Genomic DNA, 15160 nt, shown 5'->3' on the forward strand with positions numbered 1-15160 from the left:
TATATATATATTCACTTATAGTTGACATACAATATTATACAACATCAGCTTCAGGTGTACAGTGCAGTGATCAAGCCTCTTCCCCATCTATGATGCGGTCTCCCTAGCAAGACATGTGACCACCTGACACCCCACAAAATATTCACAACACCATCATAGCATGTAATTTAGGTTAGCATTTAGGTTTATTTTTTTAAGGAGTTATTAAAATATTTTTTAAATTTCTGAGTTTTAATTTCCAATATTGTAAATATTAACAGATATAACCCCCATAAACAAATGTTCTCTGGGGTTCTCAATACTTTTTAAGAATGTAAAGGGGGACTGAGACCAAAAAGTTTGAGAAGTACTGAAGTTACTGAGGGTATAGAACACCCCTATCATTTAGCATCAGCACTTCTGGGCCACATTATATGCCTGCTCCCTACCTCTACAGAATAAATAAATGGGTCCAGGTTTTAATTAGGCTATCTTGAATTTAAGAAGACCTTACGCGTCTAAGAAGATATATTTTAATTATAAAAGTCTAGGCTATGAAAGGAAAAAAGAACCTTCATCTATGAGTGAAGAAAAATAACTTTGATCTAATGTCATATTGCACAAAGGCGTTCTGCTGAACAGTTTCTAAAAGAAAAAAAAAGGTTCTTGGGTCAAATAAATTTGAGAAATACTGGAGTTCTGAATGTAATATTTACTGCAGGTCTCAGAACCTCCAACATGAGCATGAAAGGTATTGTGAACCTCCAAGAGAGACACACTCTGTTGCATTTTTCAGACTTACCTGGCCATGAAATTCTTAGCGACAACTTGTAGAACTAATCTTCCAAGGAACATGGAAAACTGCTTCACTCAGCTAAAGGATGAAGTGATCTCCTGAGTGCTGAGAGCTGCTTAGTGTCCCGGAATTGACCTGCTTGCTCCAAGGAGGGAATTTAGGGCTAGCTGCACGTTTACTCCAAGGTGTGCAACTCTGGGTTTGGTTGTAGGGCAGCGTGGGCTGGAGAGTATTCACCCCAACCTGAGGTGAATAATGAGGTAGGGGGATAGAGAGGTGATTTGGAAGCCCAGGGCAGGCCTGGTGAAAAGGGTGCGCCTGGTGAAAAGGGTGCGCGTGGTGGGGAGCAGCAGAAATGGAGGCTTTCTAGAGCTCGTAGGGAACATGAATACTGGGGATGGGACAGCAGAGCCCTCCCAGAGGAGACATAGTGATACGGTGAGAGACAAGAAGCCCAGGGCAGGGCTGACCTGCTGGACCCACCTAGTCAGAGCACAGGAAGCTGGAATAGAGTTTGCACTTTGGGCCATAAAGAAAGGCACGTCCCCGCTCAGTCCCCAGAAAACCATGGCTGCTGAGCAGAGCTCCTGCTCCTCCTTCTCTGCCCTCCCCTGCACAGGGCCAGTTGCTAATCTGATACACGGGAGATGGTTCCGGAGGGCTGACACTGCCACTGTCACTTGGAGTGAAGTTCTTAACCTCCCTCTACTGGGCTTCCTCATGGATAAAATGGAATGACACCTTCCTCACAACGTCCCAGTGAAATAATCCACGTGAGTGGCTTTGCTCAGTGCCTGAGACACAGATAAATGTTACTATTTTTAGTGCCACATTTCAACCTGGGGGAGAAAGGGGTACTGGGCTAATAGGACGCCCCACCCTCTTGTGTTGTGTCCCCGTGCAGGATGCCTGCCATTCATGCTTTCTCTAGCCTCCCTTCTGACCTCTGACCGGTGGGTAGTTAACTCAGACCTGTGCTTCGGACAGACTGTCTTAAATTCCATGTGGGGATGGGAGCAGAGGCGTGGGAAACCGAACTTCTAGCTCAGGTTCAGCCATGTTCTCCAAAGAGAGTTTATAGGAAACTTTGTTCCTGGGGTTGCTGGGTGCTTGCCCGGGTCAGTAAGGCGGGACTTCTGGTACCCCTTCCCTCTGACTTACCACAGGCACTGAAGACAAACCCTCTTCTTATCTATTTCCAGGGAGGGGGAGACCTGCTTTACATGTTGAGATTCGGTTTAGTCTCTGTGTAATATAGAGGCAGTGCATGGGTTCGGATGTGCCAGACATACTCCTCTCTGAGGCCAGAACCCTGGAGGAATATACACAGGGGAGACATGTTCTCAGCATTCTCAATTGTGAAGTGGGACCTATATAGCTTGAACCAGAGCAAAAAGCAGGCTTCTGTAGCTACCTGGGTGAACTGAACTTTTCCCAACCAGTACTTCCTGCCCCCTGAGCGCAGAACCGGCCTGGTGATCCGTCCCTGCGCAGAGGCCGGACTCCCCGGCTTTCACCCCAGGCAGCTGAGCTTACCTTCGTTTTTTTCTAGTCTCATTGGGTGGTCCCTCCTCGGCCCTTGAAGAAGAGTGAGGAGGAAAGAGTGAGTGTAGAGCGAAGATAAAGATAAAAGCTTTCATCATCGTACAGAATGTCCCTGGTCCCCAGTTTATGCATTTGCAGGGCTGTGAGTGAGCCGTTGTTTGGGGATGTCCTTGCCCCATCGAAGCCCAGCTAGGGCCGGCCGTAGGGCCCTTTTCCACTTGAGGCTTCCAGCCCCTTCCCAGGCTGAATGGTCATACCCCCACCCTTCCTCCTGCGCAGGCTTAAAGCATTCCCAACTGAGTTGCTCCTTCAGGCTGAGCTGGTGGCAGTGGGCTGGTCCCAGCTGGGAAGGTGGTCTCTTGGGTTTATTTGATTCTGTGAGTTCTTGTGCTGCAAACCTGCCAGAATTCAGCAGTTTGCGAACAGGCCATTTTATAATTTTGTTTTTTAAAAACATCAACTTTGATTTGAGCCAATAAGGTTATTTTCCAAGTTATTTTTGCTAAGGTGAACATTAAAACTAGTTTGCATTCTTGGAGCCTAATTGGCCAGGAAGCTAGTAGAAAGCTAGAGGGAGATTCCTGGCTGGGAAAGGGGTCATCGCATGGACTTACTTTAGTATAAATATGCATATAGATTATATGAAGGCTGGAGAAAACAGCTGTTCTGCTTCCAGGGAGACCCCGAGGGCTAATGGGGACTCTGGAGTCCAACAGATCAAGGTTACAATCTCCATTTGATGTGACCTTGGGCCACTTACTCTCCATTTCTGAGGACAATTTTCTCTTCTTGTACACCATTTTAGGACAGTTATGAAAATCAAAGGGGATAATGTAGGTAGAGAGCATTTAGCATAGTCCTTTACACCTAATATCCTACTAAACACTCAGCAAACAGTTAACATCAGGAAGGGGGTTTGTTCTCATGCAAAACCAGTGAGAGAAACTCTCAGTTACCTCTTTATTCCTCTCCTTCTCGACCTCCTTTCCGTAGTTGGGTTGAACTGGCATCTCATTTATTTCCTGGTGCATTTGCTTACAATTTACCTGAAGCTGAGGCCCTCTCGCTCAATGAGGTTTTCCTTGACAGCTGAACCCAGTCTTGATGGCTGCTGTTTGCTCTGATGGGTTCAGGGAGGCTACAATCCTTGGGGTGATGGCAGCCTCATCAGTCTCCAGGTTTCCCACAGTGCTCAGGACACTGTTGGGGGAGGCTCCACAGGTGCACAGTGGGTGGGTGGTTGAGGAAGGCTGCTGCTGCTGGAACTCCATCATGATTGCCAGTCAGGAGCAGTCATTGGCTACAAAATGGCTATCATTACTTTTGTTTTTAGCTGTAGAAACCTTACTAAAACAGTCTTATGTAGACGTGTGATGTAGAAAGCTGTTCATGGTGGGCTGCTCTTGGTGCAGAGGGAGTGTGGCCCAGAGTCCCTCCCTTGACTCCTGAGGTGCTTCTGTGGACTTTTATGACTCTGCGCCTCAGAGAGTGAAAGCCACCAGGAGGGCGGGGGGCGTGGCCACACATGGCTGATCAGGACTAGCTTTCCATGGTTAATCTCTAAGCTACGAAATGGAGCAGCACATTGAACCTGACTTGCTGGAGAGTTGTGCCCTTCGGGCTACTTGAGCTTGAGGAATTCTATCCAGCTTTGGTTATCTTTCATGTCTAGGGAGGGGTGGGTACTATGGCTTCTGCCCAAGCATGGAATTTACACAATATGGATCTCTAGCTTGGAGCCTACGTTCATAGGAACCCAAATAATGGAAGTGTAGGGATCGATCATCTCATAGTATCATCTGTATCCTGGACAGAAACTGATAATGACTTCCCTTTTCCGTCCCCTCATTTTCCTTACTAACAGGATCCCTACGTGAGCAGAGGTGGCAACAGGCCCAGGTTAAAAACTACTTTTCCAATGAGATACATAGGTGAGGATTCTAGGAAACCTTTTCTAAGAGGCTGACTCAGTTAGCAGGATCTACTTTCCCAACTTTTCTCTCCTCGTTGAGGAATGAGGATGTGATGGCTGGAGCTCCAGCAGCCAGCTGGGAAGCCATGAGGATGAGAGCCATGCCCAGAGATTAGGATGGAGCCAGGATCCATGAAGCCACTGTAGAACCACCATACCAGCATTGGTCCATCTTTCTCTGTTCATTTCAATATGTGAGGGAGGAAAAACAAACACAAACAAAACCTCTATAACTTATTGCAGCTACAACTTTTGGGGACTTTATCTGCCAAATATTGGGGTTGTTGGAAAAATCATGATGTATTTTTTCTGATTTCATTGCAAAAATGCATCATGACTTTTTTGACAACCTGATAGAATTCCTCAGTGACAATACATTACCACAACCCAGGGATGTGGCCTCCAGGTGGAGGTGGACCAGCTTTTCTCCAATTAAGAGGTTTTGTGGTGACAGGCTTGATGAGTTTCCATACTACCTCACCTATTCTCTGACAGCTTTTCTCCACAGAAGTATTAATGATCAAAAAAGTGATTAAAACGTAGGATACATGCAAAAAACATGAAAAAAGAGGCACCTAATTAATTGCAAACTAAATAAACACATGATTATTTTCTGAGCACAGTGTAGAGACAAGAAGGAGAGTGCTGGTCACCGAGGCCAGGCATGATTGCAGTGATGTTGGTGGACATGTAAATATTCAAATCATACAGCTATGGAATGTGCTTTCTGGTTTGTCTCCACAAAATATTTTTGTGAAGGCTGACATGCATTTCTCGCAGCACAGCCATTTCTATACATGCCAGATTTCATCTGATGATGGCCATTCCAACCTGGAGCCCATCTGGATTGAATCCTTTCCTCCAGTCCCCAGAAAGCTGGGCACACCTACCTCACTGTCCTCATTCTCACACCTGGAGAGGAAAGAGAGCTCCCTAGGATTGGACAGGGATGGCCACTGACTCTGAAGAACCCTGAAGAGCGACCCTGGAGGGGTATCATCCTCCCCGACGTCATTGTATTAGATTAGTACTTAGTAGATGGCAGCTCACCATGGCATTGGAGCCAAATACATTTCATTGCCAGCAAATAAAGGCAAATTTCAGAGGTTGTTGCCTTTTGGGGAGTAAATGAACAGTTGTAAGGGATTTCTGAAGAAGGAAATGAATATCTTCCCACTTAATTTCAGAATTACACACTTAACCCAGCACTAACTCTTTCTAATTTTATTTTACAGGACAATGTATTGGTCAGTTCTATAACCACAGGGATATGAATGGAGGGTGAAATAGGCCATCGTGTCAAAATTCCCCCAACCGTTGGATGGGGCTTTAATAATGAAAGAGCTAGTTATGACCCATGTAAACGATTATGATAGCACAAAATGCTTTTTAGTGATTTCAAGTTAGAATTAGGCAATGGCAATAGGCACAAACAGCCACTAAGGGGACATGCCAGCTGCTTCCAGCGAAGCTGCTGACATAAAAAACAGGGAAAGGCACTCAAACAGATAAAAAATGCTGGTCATAATTTGCTTATTAATAATTTCCTTTTTGTGTCTGCAGCCGTAAAGGATTGTCCTGAATAAGTGTCTTCATAAAGACTGTGAGTTAAGCCATCACACGGGTGAATAACACCAAACTGCTATTAGAAGGACGAGTAGACTTTGAGACAAAAGTCAAGATCTTCTAAAATAAGGCAGAATTGACAAGTACCAGCTGAAAACCGTTACTCCGTATAGGAGGCAGCTCAGGGCTGCACACGGTCTCTGAGGCCCAGTCCAGCCTCTGGCACATCCAGCAAAGGGCAACTGTCCATCAGGGTGGAAACTGCCCCATGAAATTCCAAGCATGGTTTGCTTCCTTTGCTACTCCTCCAACTCCCTCCCCAGTTTCACATCAATTATAACTGTTCCCTTCCTCTCCTGCAAAGATTTCCTTGACCTACAGCAAAGATCCTCTTTGAATTCAAAGTCAGCCCCGCATTTGTAGAGTTAAAACATCCCCTTAGCTGCTCTGCCTGATTTTACTGGCCGTTTTTCTGCTAACACCTCTCTGGCTGACAGCACTCCTCATCCACACGTCTTCCCTGCACCGAGGTGGGTGAGCTGTTTATTTACACATCTCTTTGGATCATTAAGTAAAAGGAGCGACACTTCTCTCGGCAACACGTTTAAACATGAGCTGGAGTTTTTACTCCTCAACTTCTTGTCAACACACATGTAAATGTGTACAATCATAGCTGACTCAAAAGGACACTCCCCTGTAGTGTTTTTCAAATATATATTTTCTAAGATTCTTGAGTAAGCTGTCAGCGTTTAAATAGACTTGTGTATATAACTGTGAAGAATTTTGTGCTAAAATCTTTTGTGTGAGAAACCACTCTAAGTGAATGTTCTGTAAGTCTGAAATATATAAACTGGGGTTTTTTTTTTTTCAACTCCGGGGAGACTGGAAATCATAGCTTTGATTCTAGGTCATAAAACCAGGTCTCCAACAATGTCAATCACATATTTCTTTAGTGGCTTGAAGTGTTAATATTTTTATTGGAGTAAATTTTCCATATGGTGAAATGCACAGATCTTATGTGTACATTTTGATGAATTTTGTATAATGTAGAAGTCAAGATATAGAACATTTCCACCATCTCCAAAAGTTCTCTAATCAATACCCACACTCATAGGCAACAATGGTTCTGATTTCTATCACTGTGGTGAGTTTTGCCTGTTCTTGAATAGGATCACCCAGTACGTACTCTTTTGGGTCTGTTCGCTTTTAAGCAATATGGTTTTGATCTGTGTTAATTTGATGTTTTCATCGATGTTATTGTATCTGTGGCTCATTCTTTTTCATTGTTGTCTAGTATTCCATTACCTGAATGTACACTTCATTTATCCATTCAGGTTTGGCTATTATGAATAATGCTGATATAAACATTTTTTAAAATCTAGTTAGTGAACAGCAATGGCCAAGTTTACAAACTTTTCCCTATAATCTGGTTTGATCATGAAAATATAACCACCATCCAGGGGAGTTAGATATGTGATACTCCAAAGGTATTGCTGAGGAATCAAAATGAGGTCGCCTAGTGGCCGATTTTGAGTGAGTCCTATCACAGGCATGGCTCACAAGGTTCTTTTAAGGGAAGTTCCCAGCCCAACCTAAATCATCGCACACGTCAGAATGCTTTGGACCCATTTCCCAAAATGAAGTCCATGTGACACCAGTGGTGATGGCACATAGACATAAATGTTCATTTTTATGGTTATCTTTTATTTATGACCTGTGATGATGGTTTTTCCTTTAGAGTAGTGATAGAGGTTCACTTAGCAAATTTAAGATAATGATTAAAAGTTTTCAGGAAATATTTCAATTGGAACTCAAATGACCGAACTTTAAAAACACTGGCCTTGTCGTTTAGATTGTAGTGCTAACGAACCCTGCCTTGGCCATTTACTAAGTGCAACTTACTCTCTGAGTTTGCTTCAGGATCTGTAAAATGAGATAATACAACACACTTCCTACACTTGCTGTGAGGGTTAAATGATAATGCATGTGATGTTTGTAGCAAATTGTGCTTGACAAAGTGAACTACTGGTATTTCACTGCAAGAGCCAGCAGTCATGTGGACAACCAAACATCGGCCAGGGATTGAAAACTGGCAGTTATGGGCGTGTGAGGTCATCATTTCTGACACTCAAACTCCCATAGGCTTCAAAGGACATAACTTTAAAAAGGTATGAAAGGGCAAAAGATATCCGCTCTGGCAAGAAGAAAAACCTCACCCCTGACATTGCAAGATTTAAGGTCTCAATTATTAATATGACACTCCAAATCTTTATCACTCTCTTCCAGGCAAACTCCACACCCTCAACTCCAACCACTAAGTTTTCAGGTTACAGAGCAGAAAGCTAGTGAGGGGAATGGCATGTGGGCCAAGTGGTTCTACCCTGACTGAGCACTGCAATCACCCAGGGAGCTTTTCAAGAACAGTCATGTCTGAGCTCACCTCCTGTGGTTTTGACTGGTCTGGGTGGGGCCCTCCTAGGTGTGAAAGCTGCCCAGGTGATTGTAAAGCTCGGTCACACTGGTTTAGCTCACCGACATTGGCTCAGTACAACCCTCACCCTCCAGGATGCTAACTCCTGGCTGAGCAGAACCACCTCTTCCAGAGGGCTGAATTCTGAGGCTACCTGGTGACATTAGGGTAACAGTAAGAAGTCAACTGTTTTAGTAGAGCTTGTTTGTTCCTACACCATGGAGGGAAGAGTGGGCTCAGCTGTTTGATCAATGGCAGTTTTGGATCTTTCAAGTTCCTCCTGCAGTTTCTTTTCTCCCAGAGGAGCCTTAGAGAGCACCTGATTTGCACATTCCTCACCCACAGGGCTCTTTCTTGGCCCCAGTACGTCTGGCTAGAGGCCCCAGTGAGGAGTCCTCTGCAACCCAAATTTGGATCAGTTTTTGAAGTGCTGCCTAACAGAGTGGGGGATCTGGGTCCACTAAGCTCCCCCTGACTAATGAGGTCACTAAAAGCAACAGTCAGTTACTGTCAATCAGCTCAGGCCAGCTACACCTTCCTTAGTATTCCTGACTTGAGGGAGAGAGGACCTTTAACCCAGACACGAAATATCAGGTTCACGGAAGTAAGTGATTCAAAGCTCAGATGGATACCAGACATCTCACAAGTCCTGATGCCAGTTCCTCGGGGAAATCCGGCAGCCTCTGCCATGTAGAGGGTTGTTTTCTGAGCTCTGCCAAGGCATATGAGGCCAAAGGCAGCCGGGCTGTATGACAGTGGGAACGGGCTCAGGTGTCATTTTCAGAGAGCCTGCACATCAGAAAGGCCCCGCACTGGCAGGCTTTAGGAACCTTCCTGCTTGTACTCGATTTCCATTTCACTTTGGATCCTAAACTTGGGCTGCAGTCCAATCAACAAGGAAAAGCACTTTTCTTTTGGGTCTCTCCATACACTCACAAATATAAGCACACACATTTTAATTTATGATTTGCACCACTTTTGCAAGATGGTGACGGAGCTAAGTCAACACCTCTGGATTTGACTTGCCATGTGAGTTGCTTCCCAGGTAAGAAGCAGGGTGGAAAATGCAAGATGGGAAGGCCTCAGACTTTGGGCCTCCTGGAGTTGGTACCCTCGTTGTCTCCACAGATGGAGAAAAGCTTACAAGTAATGCTGCTTGGTATTACGGGGACTCCTGCCTACCATGTTTGCGGGGGCTTCCACCACCCTGTCTAATCCAGGAATTACTGTCTCATGGAATTACTCAGTAAAATAATTATTTAGAATTTGTTTAGGTTTACTACATTGGTGCCAACCAATAAATGCCCAGGCACTGTTCTTATGTAGTTATCAGGTTCTTAAAGATGATGCCCAAAGCAGCCTGTCAATTTAGTTAGGGCTGGGCTGCCAGAGGTAATATCTCATAAGTGAAAAATAGTGTTAAATATATACAGCACCCTGAAAAAAACCCCCCAAAAACCCCAAAACGAAAACATGATAAAAGAGCAAGATGCATTAGATTCAAAACAGATCCTAAGAAATAAAAATACTAAGATAAAGAGGTCCGCAGTTTCATTTTTTGGTCTGGTCCATCTCACCACGTCTATTAACTGTATAAAACTAGGAAAAGTCCAAAATAGTTGCCTGTATCTAAGTTTCCAACATGTAGTTAGATCCCCATGTATTAAATCTGCTTTTCTGTATTACACACAGAAAATAAAAAAGAACAGGGAACCAATTTCCAAGGATGAAATCTCCACATTTATTTTTCTTTCATGTGCATAGAAAATGGCAGTGAAGTGTCCTATGAAAGAGGCAGAGAATGGCCATGGCGCTGCTATACCAGACTGGACTTTGTGCTTCAAAAGTACACGATTCATTTTGAAAACAAAAGATGTTGTAGTTTGTTCTTAATTGCTAACAATTCCTTGGGTTTCCCACTTGTTTTCTTAAGCTGTCAGTTTCTTCAAATCTCCTTTCAAATGACACACTGCATTACAAATGATGGCACTTAACCAATGTGGCATTTCCATATTTACACCAACAAAAGAAATTTACAAGACATAATAGCATACGACCTTGACATTTAGTAATAGCAATAAAACATGAAGGGCATCCATTTTTTTTTCTGTACAAACTATCAGAACATAACTTTATTCACATTAAAAAAATCATTTTTAATTTGATTTGACCTACACATTCCCCATCTCATTTCATCCATTTCTCAAATCTCTCTCATCACATCGCCCACACCTTCACCAGACTATAGAATCTACAAGTAATTAGATCTAACACCTAAATAGAGTTTAGAAAGTCCTCTCTCCTCAACGTTTTCTCACTTCCCTGATAATTCCTCAAAAAAGAAAAAAATATGCTCTTCACGCATTCCTTCCATTTCACTTTCACATTTCATCAGCAAATCAGCACGGCAGACTTTTCATCTCAATCCATACAAGGTTAGAAAGAAAGAGTTCCTTTACTGAGCATCTTGATGCTACACCCACGAGTCTGGGGACCCTGGGTACTGTTCTGCTCTATAGGAAGGTCGTTTAGTGGAATAAAAGTCTACATAATTTGTGGTCGATTTCAGTCCATACTGTGTTGAATAATCAGTAGAAGCTGGAAAGTGAACTCGGTCATCAAAATAAGGATCTTCATAGCTATGAGGAGATTGCAAATACAATCTGTATGCATCAAAGTTCTTTCTGTTGGAGTCATCTTGACTATAATACAGCTGTTGATGCTGTTGATGAAAATGAAAAAGCAAATAAATCAAAGCAATTTTTGGGAATACATGTTTAAGGGAAAACTAATGTGGGCTTCCTGCTTCATATTTTTAAAGCAGTCCTCAGTATTTGTGAACTTATGGTTCAAAGTTGTTTCTGGTACACACTGCATGTTTACTAGTGGACTTAAAAGGTTTTAAACTACACTTGCAGGTGGGCTTGCAGAGTTTGCTCAAATCCTGTCCTAAGGCCTCTACAAGTCAATGCCTCAGGAAAGCCCAAGAGAGCCCCTGGCTACCTCCTCCCGCTCCTTACTAGAGGCCCAGTTTTGTGCTCTGCTGTTGGAGGGGCCTGTTACCTGGGCAACAGACGGATGAACTTGATTTTTGCTTTGACACAAGGGAACTACTAGCACATGATGAATTTAGTTGGAGGCTGAATTTTTGGGCTTTGGGTAGTTATACAATTGTACAACCATCTTTTAAAACATGTACCTCAGAGATGAAAATTGAGTCCCTCTATCAATTTTTAAAGGAAATATGTAGTTTGTTGAACAGGTACACTTTGGAAGCCCTGCTGTACTATTAAAAGAAAAAGCAAACTCCAGGCAGGAGAGTAGTAAAATTAGAAGAGACACGTGAGCAAATACAATTCTAAAGGGAAAGACTTCCCCAAGCCAGGGCTAATACATCCATCTTCAAGGAGGCAAGGTGAAACACATGGGGGATCCACACAGGGTACCCCGCCCCATTTCCTTTTGTGTTGACCTATCTCTGATCTCACATTAATTTCTTCAAATATGTTTGGAGAAAAGCTGTCATGTCTTTCTTATGTCTGTCTTTCCTCTTGATCATGACCAAATCGCCCCAACTTTGTAAGATGTCACTAATTTACCACATAGGTATCAACATCATATTCTGGAACTAAATGCATTTTAACATTATAAGGATTCCAGAGCTAAATTCTCTTTTTAATTTAAATTAGAGTTATGATTCTGCAGCTATTTCTCCTGACCAAAAGAGCTACAGGATAAATTATGAATAACTTGGGAAGTTCCTTTTCTTCCATCTATAGAGGAAAGATGAAGAAACTGAGAGAGGTCTTAGAGAATCCTTATCTGAAAGATAGGATGTAGGCTTGTTTGGGAAACCCCAGTTGCTCATGTGTTACTGGAAGGTAAGAGGTGAGATCAGATGACCCAGGTGGACATGGCATCAAAGGAGCGAAATGAATTTTAGGCCACCCATGAAAACAGAGACTGAATGTTACAACCACAAGACGCCACTCTGATGGAGAGTGGGGTTCACTGAGCAGGGCTGAGTCCACGTTCACCTCTGAGGCTCACAGAGACCTGGCCGTGGACTGAAGTGTTTTCAAACCATGGAGGCTTGGAGGGGAGGAAGTCATGAAGATGGAGAATGAGGTGCACAAAAAAGAGAACAATGAGATGAGACAATGAAGTGTGCTTACTGACCTTTCCCCACCCAGAGGATGGAAGAGATCTGAGACATTAACAGGACGAAATAAAAAGTGGGGAAAAAGAAATTGTTGGACAAAGACTATGAGTCAAAGACTTCCCAGCAGGTTCCCATCAGTGGCATGGTGGTCTCAGCAGCACCGACTTGGATATTCAAGGACATGAGGCTACTGTGAAGTGATTTGCTTAAACCACAGATGAGCTCTTGAGGAGCGGAGATCCCCAGAGAAAGCTCCTTGGCCCCTGCCACACTGGCCCAGCTCTGGTAAGTCAACCGGCACGGACGCCTTACTGTGGTGATCCCTGCTAATCGGCCTTCTGTAAAAATGATAATTGCAAATTCACCTGTAGCCGTCTATTTTGTTCTCTTGCTGGTGAGGAATAGGAACTGATGTAAATTGGTGAAGGTTTGCTGGAGCCTGTAAGAAAATATTTTATGAAATTAAAACTAGTGCTCATTATCCTGATCCACTAGGCTGTGTGGTCTCCCTGCCAGGGGCTGGCGCTGTCCCTGACATGGCCTGCCTTCCCCATTGCCAGCACAGACGGGGACAGCCTGGGCTCCCTGGGTCTAGCCGGGCTGCTGCTTACCCCAGGGCTGTCAGGAGCTAATGAATACGGCAAAATAGGCTGTGTGTGTTTCACCAAAAAGCAAGGCCAATGCATAGCTCATCCAACAAGGGTTCCTTCTCAACCCCTGGTCACTGTAGGGCACTGTTCACACCTGTGAAGACATTCCTGGCTGGCTCTGCACAGCAGCCTTGCTCCCTGGGCCAAGAAACACCCCTTTCCCAGGGCTCTGAGGTAGAGCACTGGGTCAGATGGGGGGAAGGGAAACATCAGAACAAGCTCCATGCCTTCAGAACAGCTTTGATTCAAAATCCCACGTCCTGGTAAGAGCAGGCAGGGGCGTGTTCTAAGCAGTCTGGGCCCATGGAGGCACATTCTTGTGTCTGCCATATTTAAGCATGTTTTAAAACAACAAGAACCTAGTAATCAGACAGCCGTCTTCAAGAGTGCACTAGACTCCCGATGATGCCGATGGTGGCGTAGGTTGTTACCCTTCTATTACTGTGAAGACTAGCAAAGGTTTGCAGTTTTTAATGAGGAAAATGAAACATACTTGAGGCAAATTAGTTTATTGAAGCAAGCACAGAAGATACAGAAGGGCACATGCTAAGGAGGCGATCTTTAAAATAAAGCAGGCTGCTGCAAAGCTGAAGTAACAATGCATGCACTTCAGTTTGTATGTGCATTTCCTTTGCAAAGAGCTTGATGCTGGAAATGTAGCATCTGCAATTTTCTGAGCTATTAATTGCCATAGTAACAATAGTCGATTAGTAAACAGTCCTGTGAAATCACAATTTCAAAGACAACAGCACAGCTGAGGCTGCTCCCCCAGCAGTTAAGTTGCCACCAGCTTTTCTTTCTTTTTAATAAATAGGTCTTTTGAGAAAAGAGGACTTTTTTTTTTTTGATAGCTCACATTATCTTATTTGAAACCTCAAGAGTAGTTACGATATGCGAGATAGTTGAGAATGGGGACAATATGAAATCTTGGTAACCCTTCGGGTTGCCATCCTTTCCATAAATTATATGCACAGCTTTCAGAATAGGACATAAAATATCAATACTATATTACATTATATTTATTATTCTTAAAAAATAATCACTCTGAGGAGAATCACATTGTACATTTTGTTATTCATTCAAACTCTTTTCCACGAAAGTGTAAATGAAATTGACCTCCATTCTCAGGCCAGTCTGGGTGACAGGGCCCTGCCAGATCCAGAGCTCAGGGCTCGGATGCACTGGGACACACAGGGGACTGCTCGAGCGGGGAGGGAGCAGGCCAGAGGGACTGTGCTGTAGGAAGCCAGACACCACTTCTCATCGGGATGCAGTGCTCTTTTTACTTGAGGTCACCAGACCACTACCTCAGCTTATTTAACTTAAACCAAGCAGAAAAGGCAACAGCCCCTGAAGCAGGAAATGGAGAGACTAGAACATCGTTTGCTGCTGGGGGACAGTCTCAATACAGGCACGGGGGGCTTCCCAGGCCACTGGCCGTGTGCCTGGAAACACGCGGCTTTTCCAGGTACTCTATCGCACACCCAACTGGCATCTTACCAGGGTACAGGCCTTTATGTGTGGCATCCCCTTGGCTATTGTAATACTGCATAGGTGGCTGGGTCCTATCGTATTCAGAGCGAGGGTCTCTGATTCCTAACAGTGCTGGTGAGGAAGAAGTGCTGCCAACTGAAGGAAGAGGCAAAAGGAGGAGAGAGGGAGAAAGAGGAGAAAGAGAAATCAGACTGTCAGTGTCTCTGGAAAATCTTCTGGAAAAACAAAGGACAGTAATTAGTTCTGCGCAGCTGGTGCTGAGAGTCAGCTCGTAGCGGTGCTGTGAGGTGCAGAGCAGCCGGCCCCGCAGACCCGGCAGGCGACCTGCAGGCCACCACTGCGAAGTGCTATCCATCTCTGAGCTTACTGGAGAGCTGCAGTGCACAGGTCATGCAGGTTTCCCCAACAGTGGGCCTCAGTGACTTGATTGGGCCTTTGAAACTGAGTGACAATATAACTGATGAGCCATGCAAGAATTACATTTGCTACTTTAGGAGCTCAGCTGTGTGTAAAGCACCCATCTATT

General features: G+C 44.1%; 1 protein-coding gene across 11 annotated transcripts in view; it reads right to left on the minus strand.

Moving 5' to 3' along the window:
* Positions 1-10045: 10045 nt before the first annotated feature.
* Positions 10046-15160, minus strand: part of PKP4 (plakophilin 4) — a 228135-nt gene continuing 223020 nt past the window's right edge. For 8 of the 11 annotated variants that reach the window (XM_019636845.1, XM_019636844.1, XM_019636843.1 and 5 more), the window contains 3 exons: positions 14641-14769; positions 12856-12929; positions 10046-11050 (listed from right to left, as the gene is read on the minus strand). In XM_019636845.1, coding sequence (XP_019492390.1) covers positions 10802-11050; positions 12856-12929; positions 14641-14769 — 452 coding nt within the window. In that variant the 3' untranslated portion in view covers positions 10046-10801. The remainder of the gene's footprint in view (positions 11051-12855; positions 12930-14640; positions 14770-15160) is intronic. The other 3 variants (XM_019636847.1, XM_019636846.1, XM_019636849.1) reach the window with 2 other exon arrangements.

The sequence above is a fragment of the Hipposideros armiger genome, unplaced genomic scaffold (genome assembly GCF_001890085.2).
Source record: "Hipposideros armiger isolate ML-2016 unplaced genomic scaffold, ASM189008v1 scaffold_30, whole genome shotgun sequence".
NCBI classification, from domain to species: Eukaryota; Metazoa; Chordata; class Mammalia; order Chiroptera; family Hipposideridae; genus Hipposideros; species Hipposideros armiger.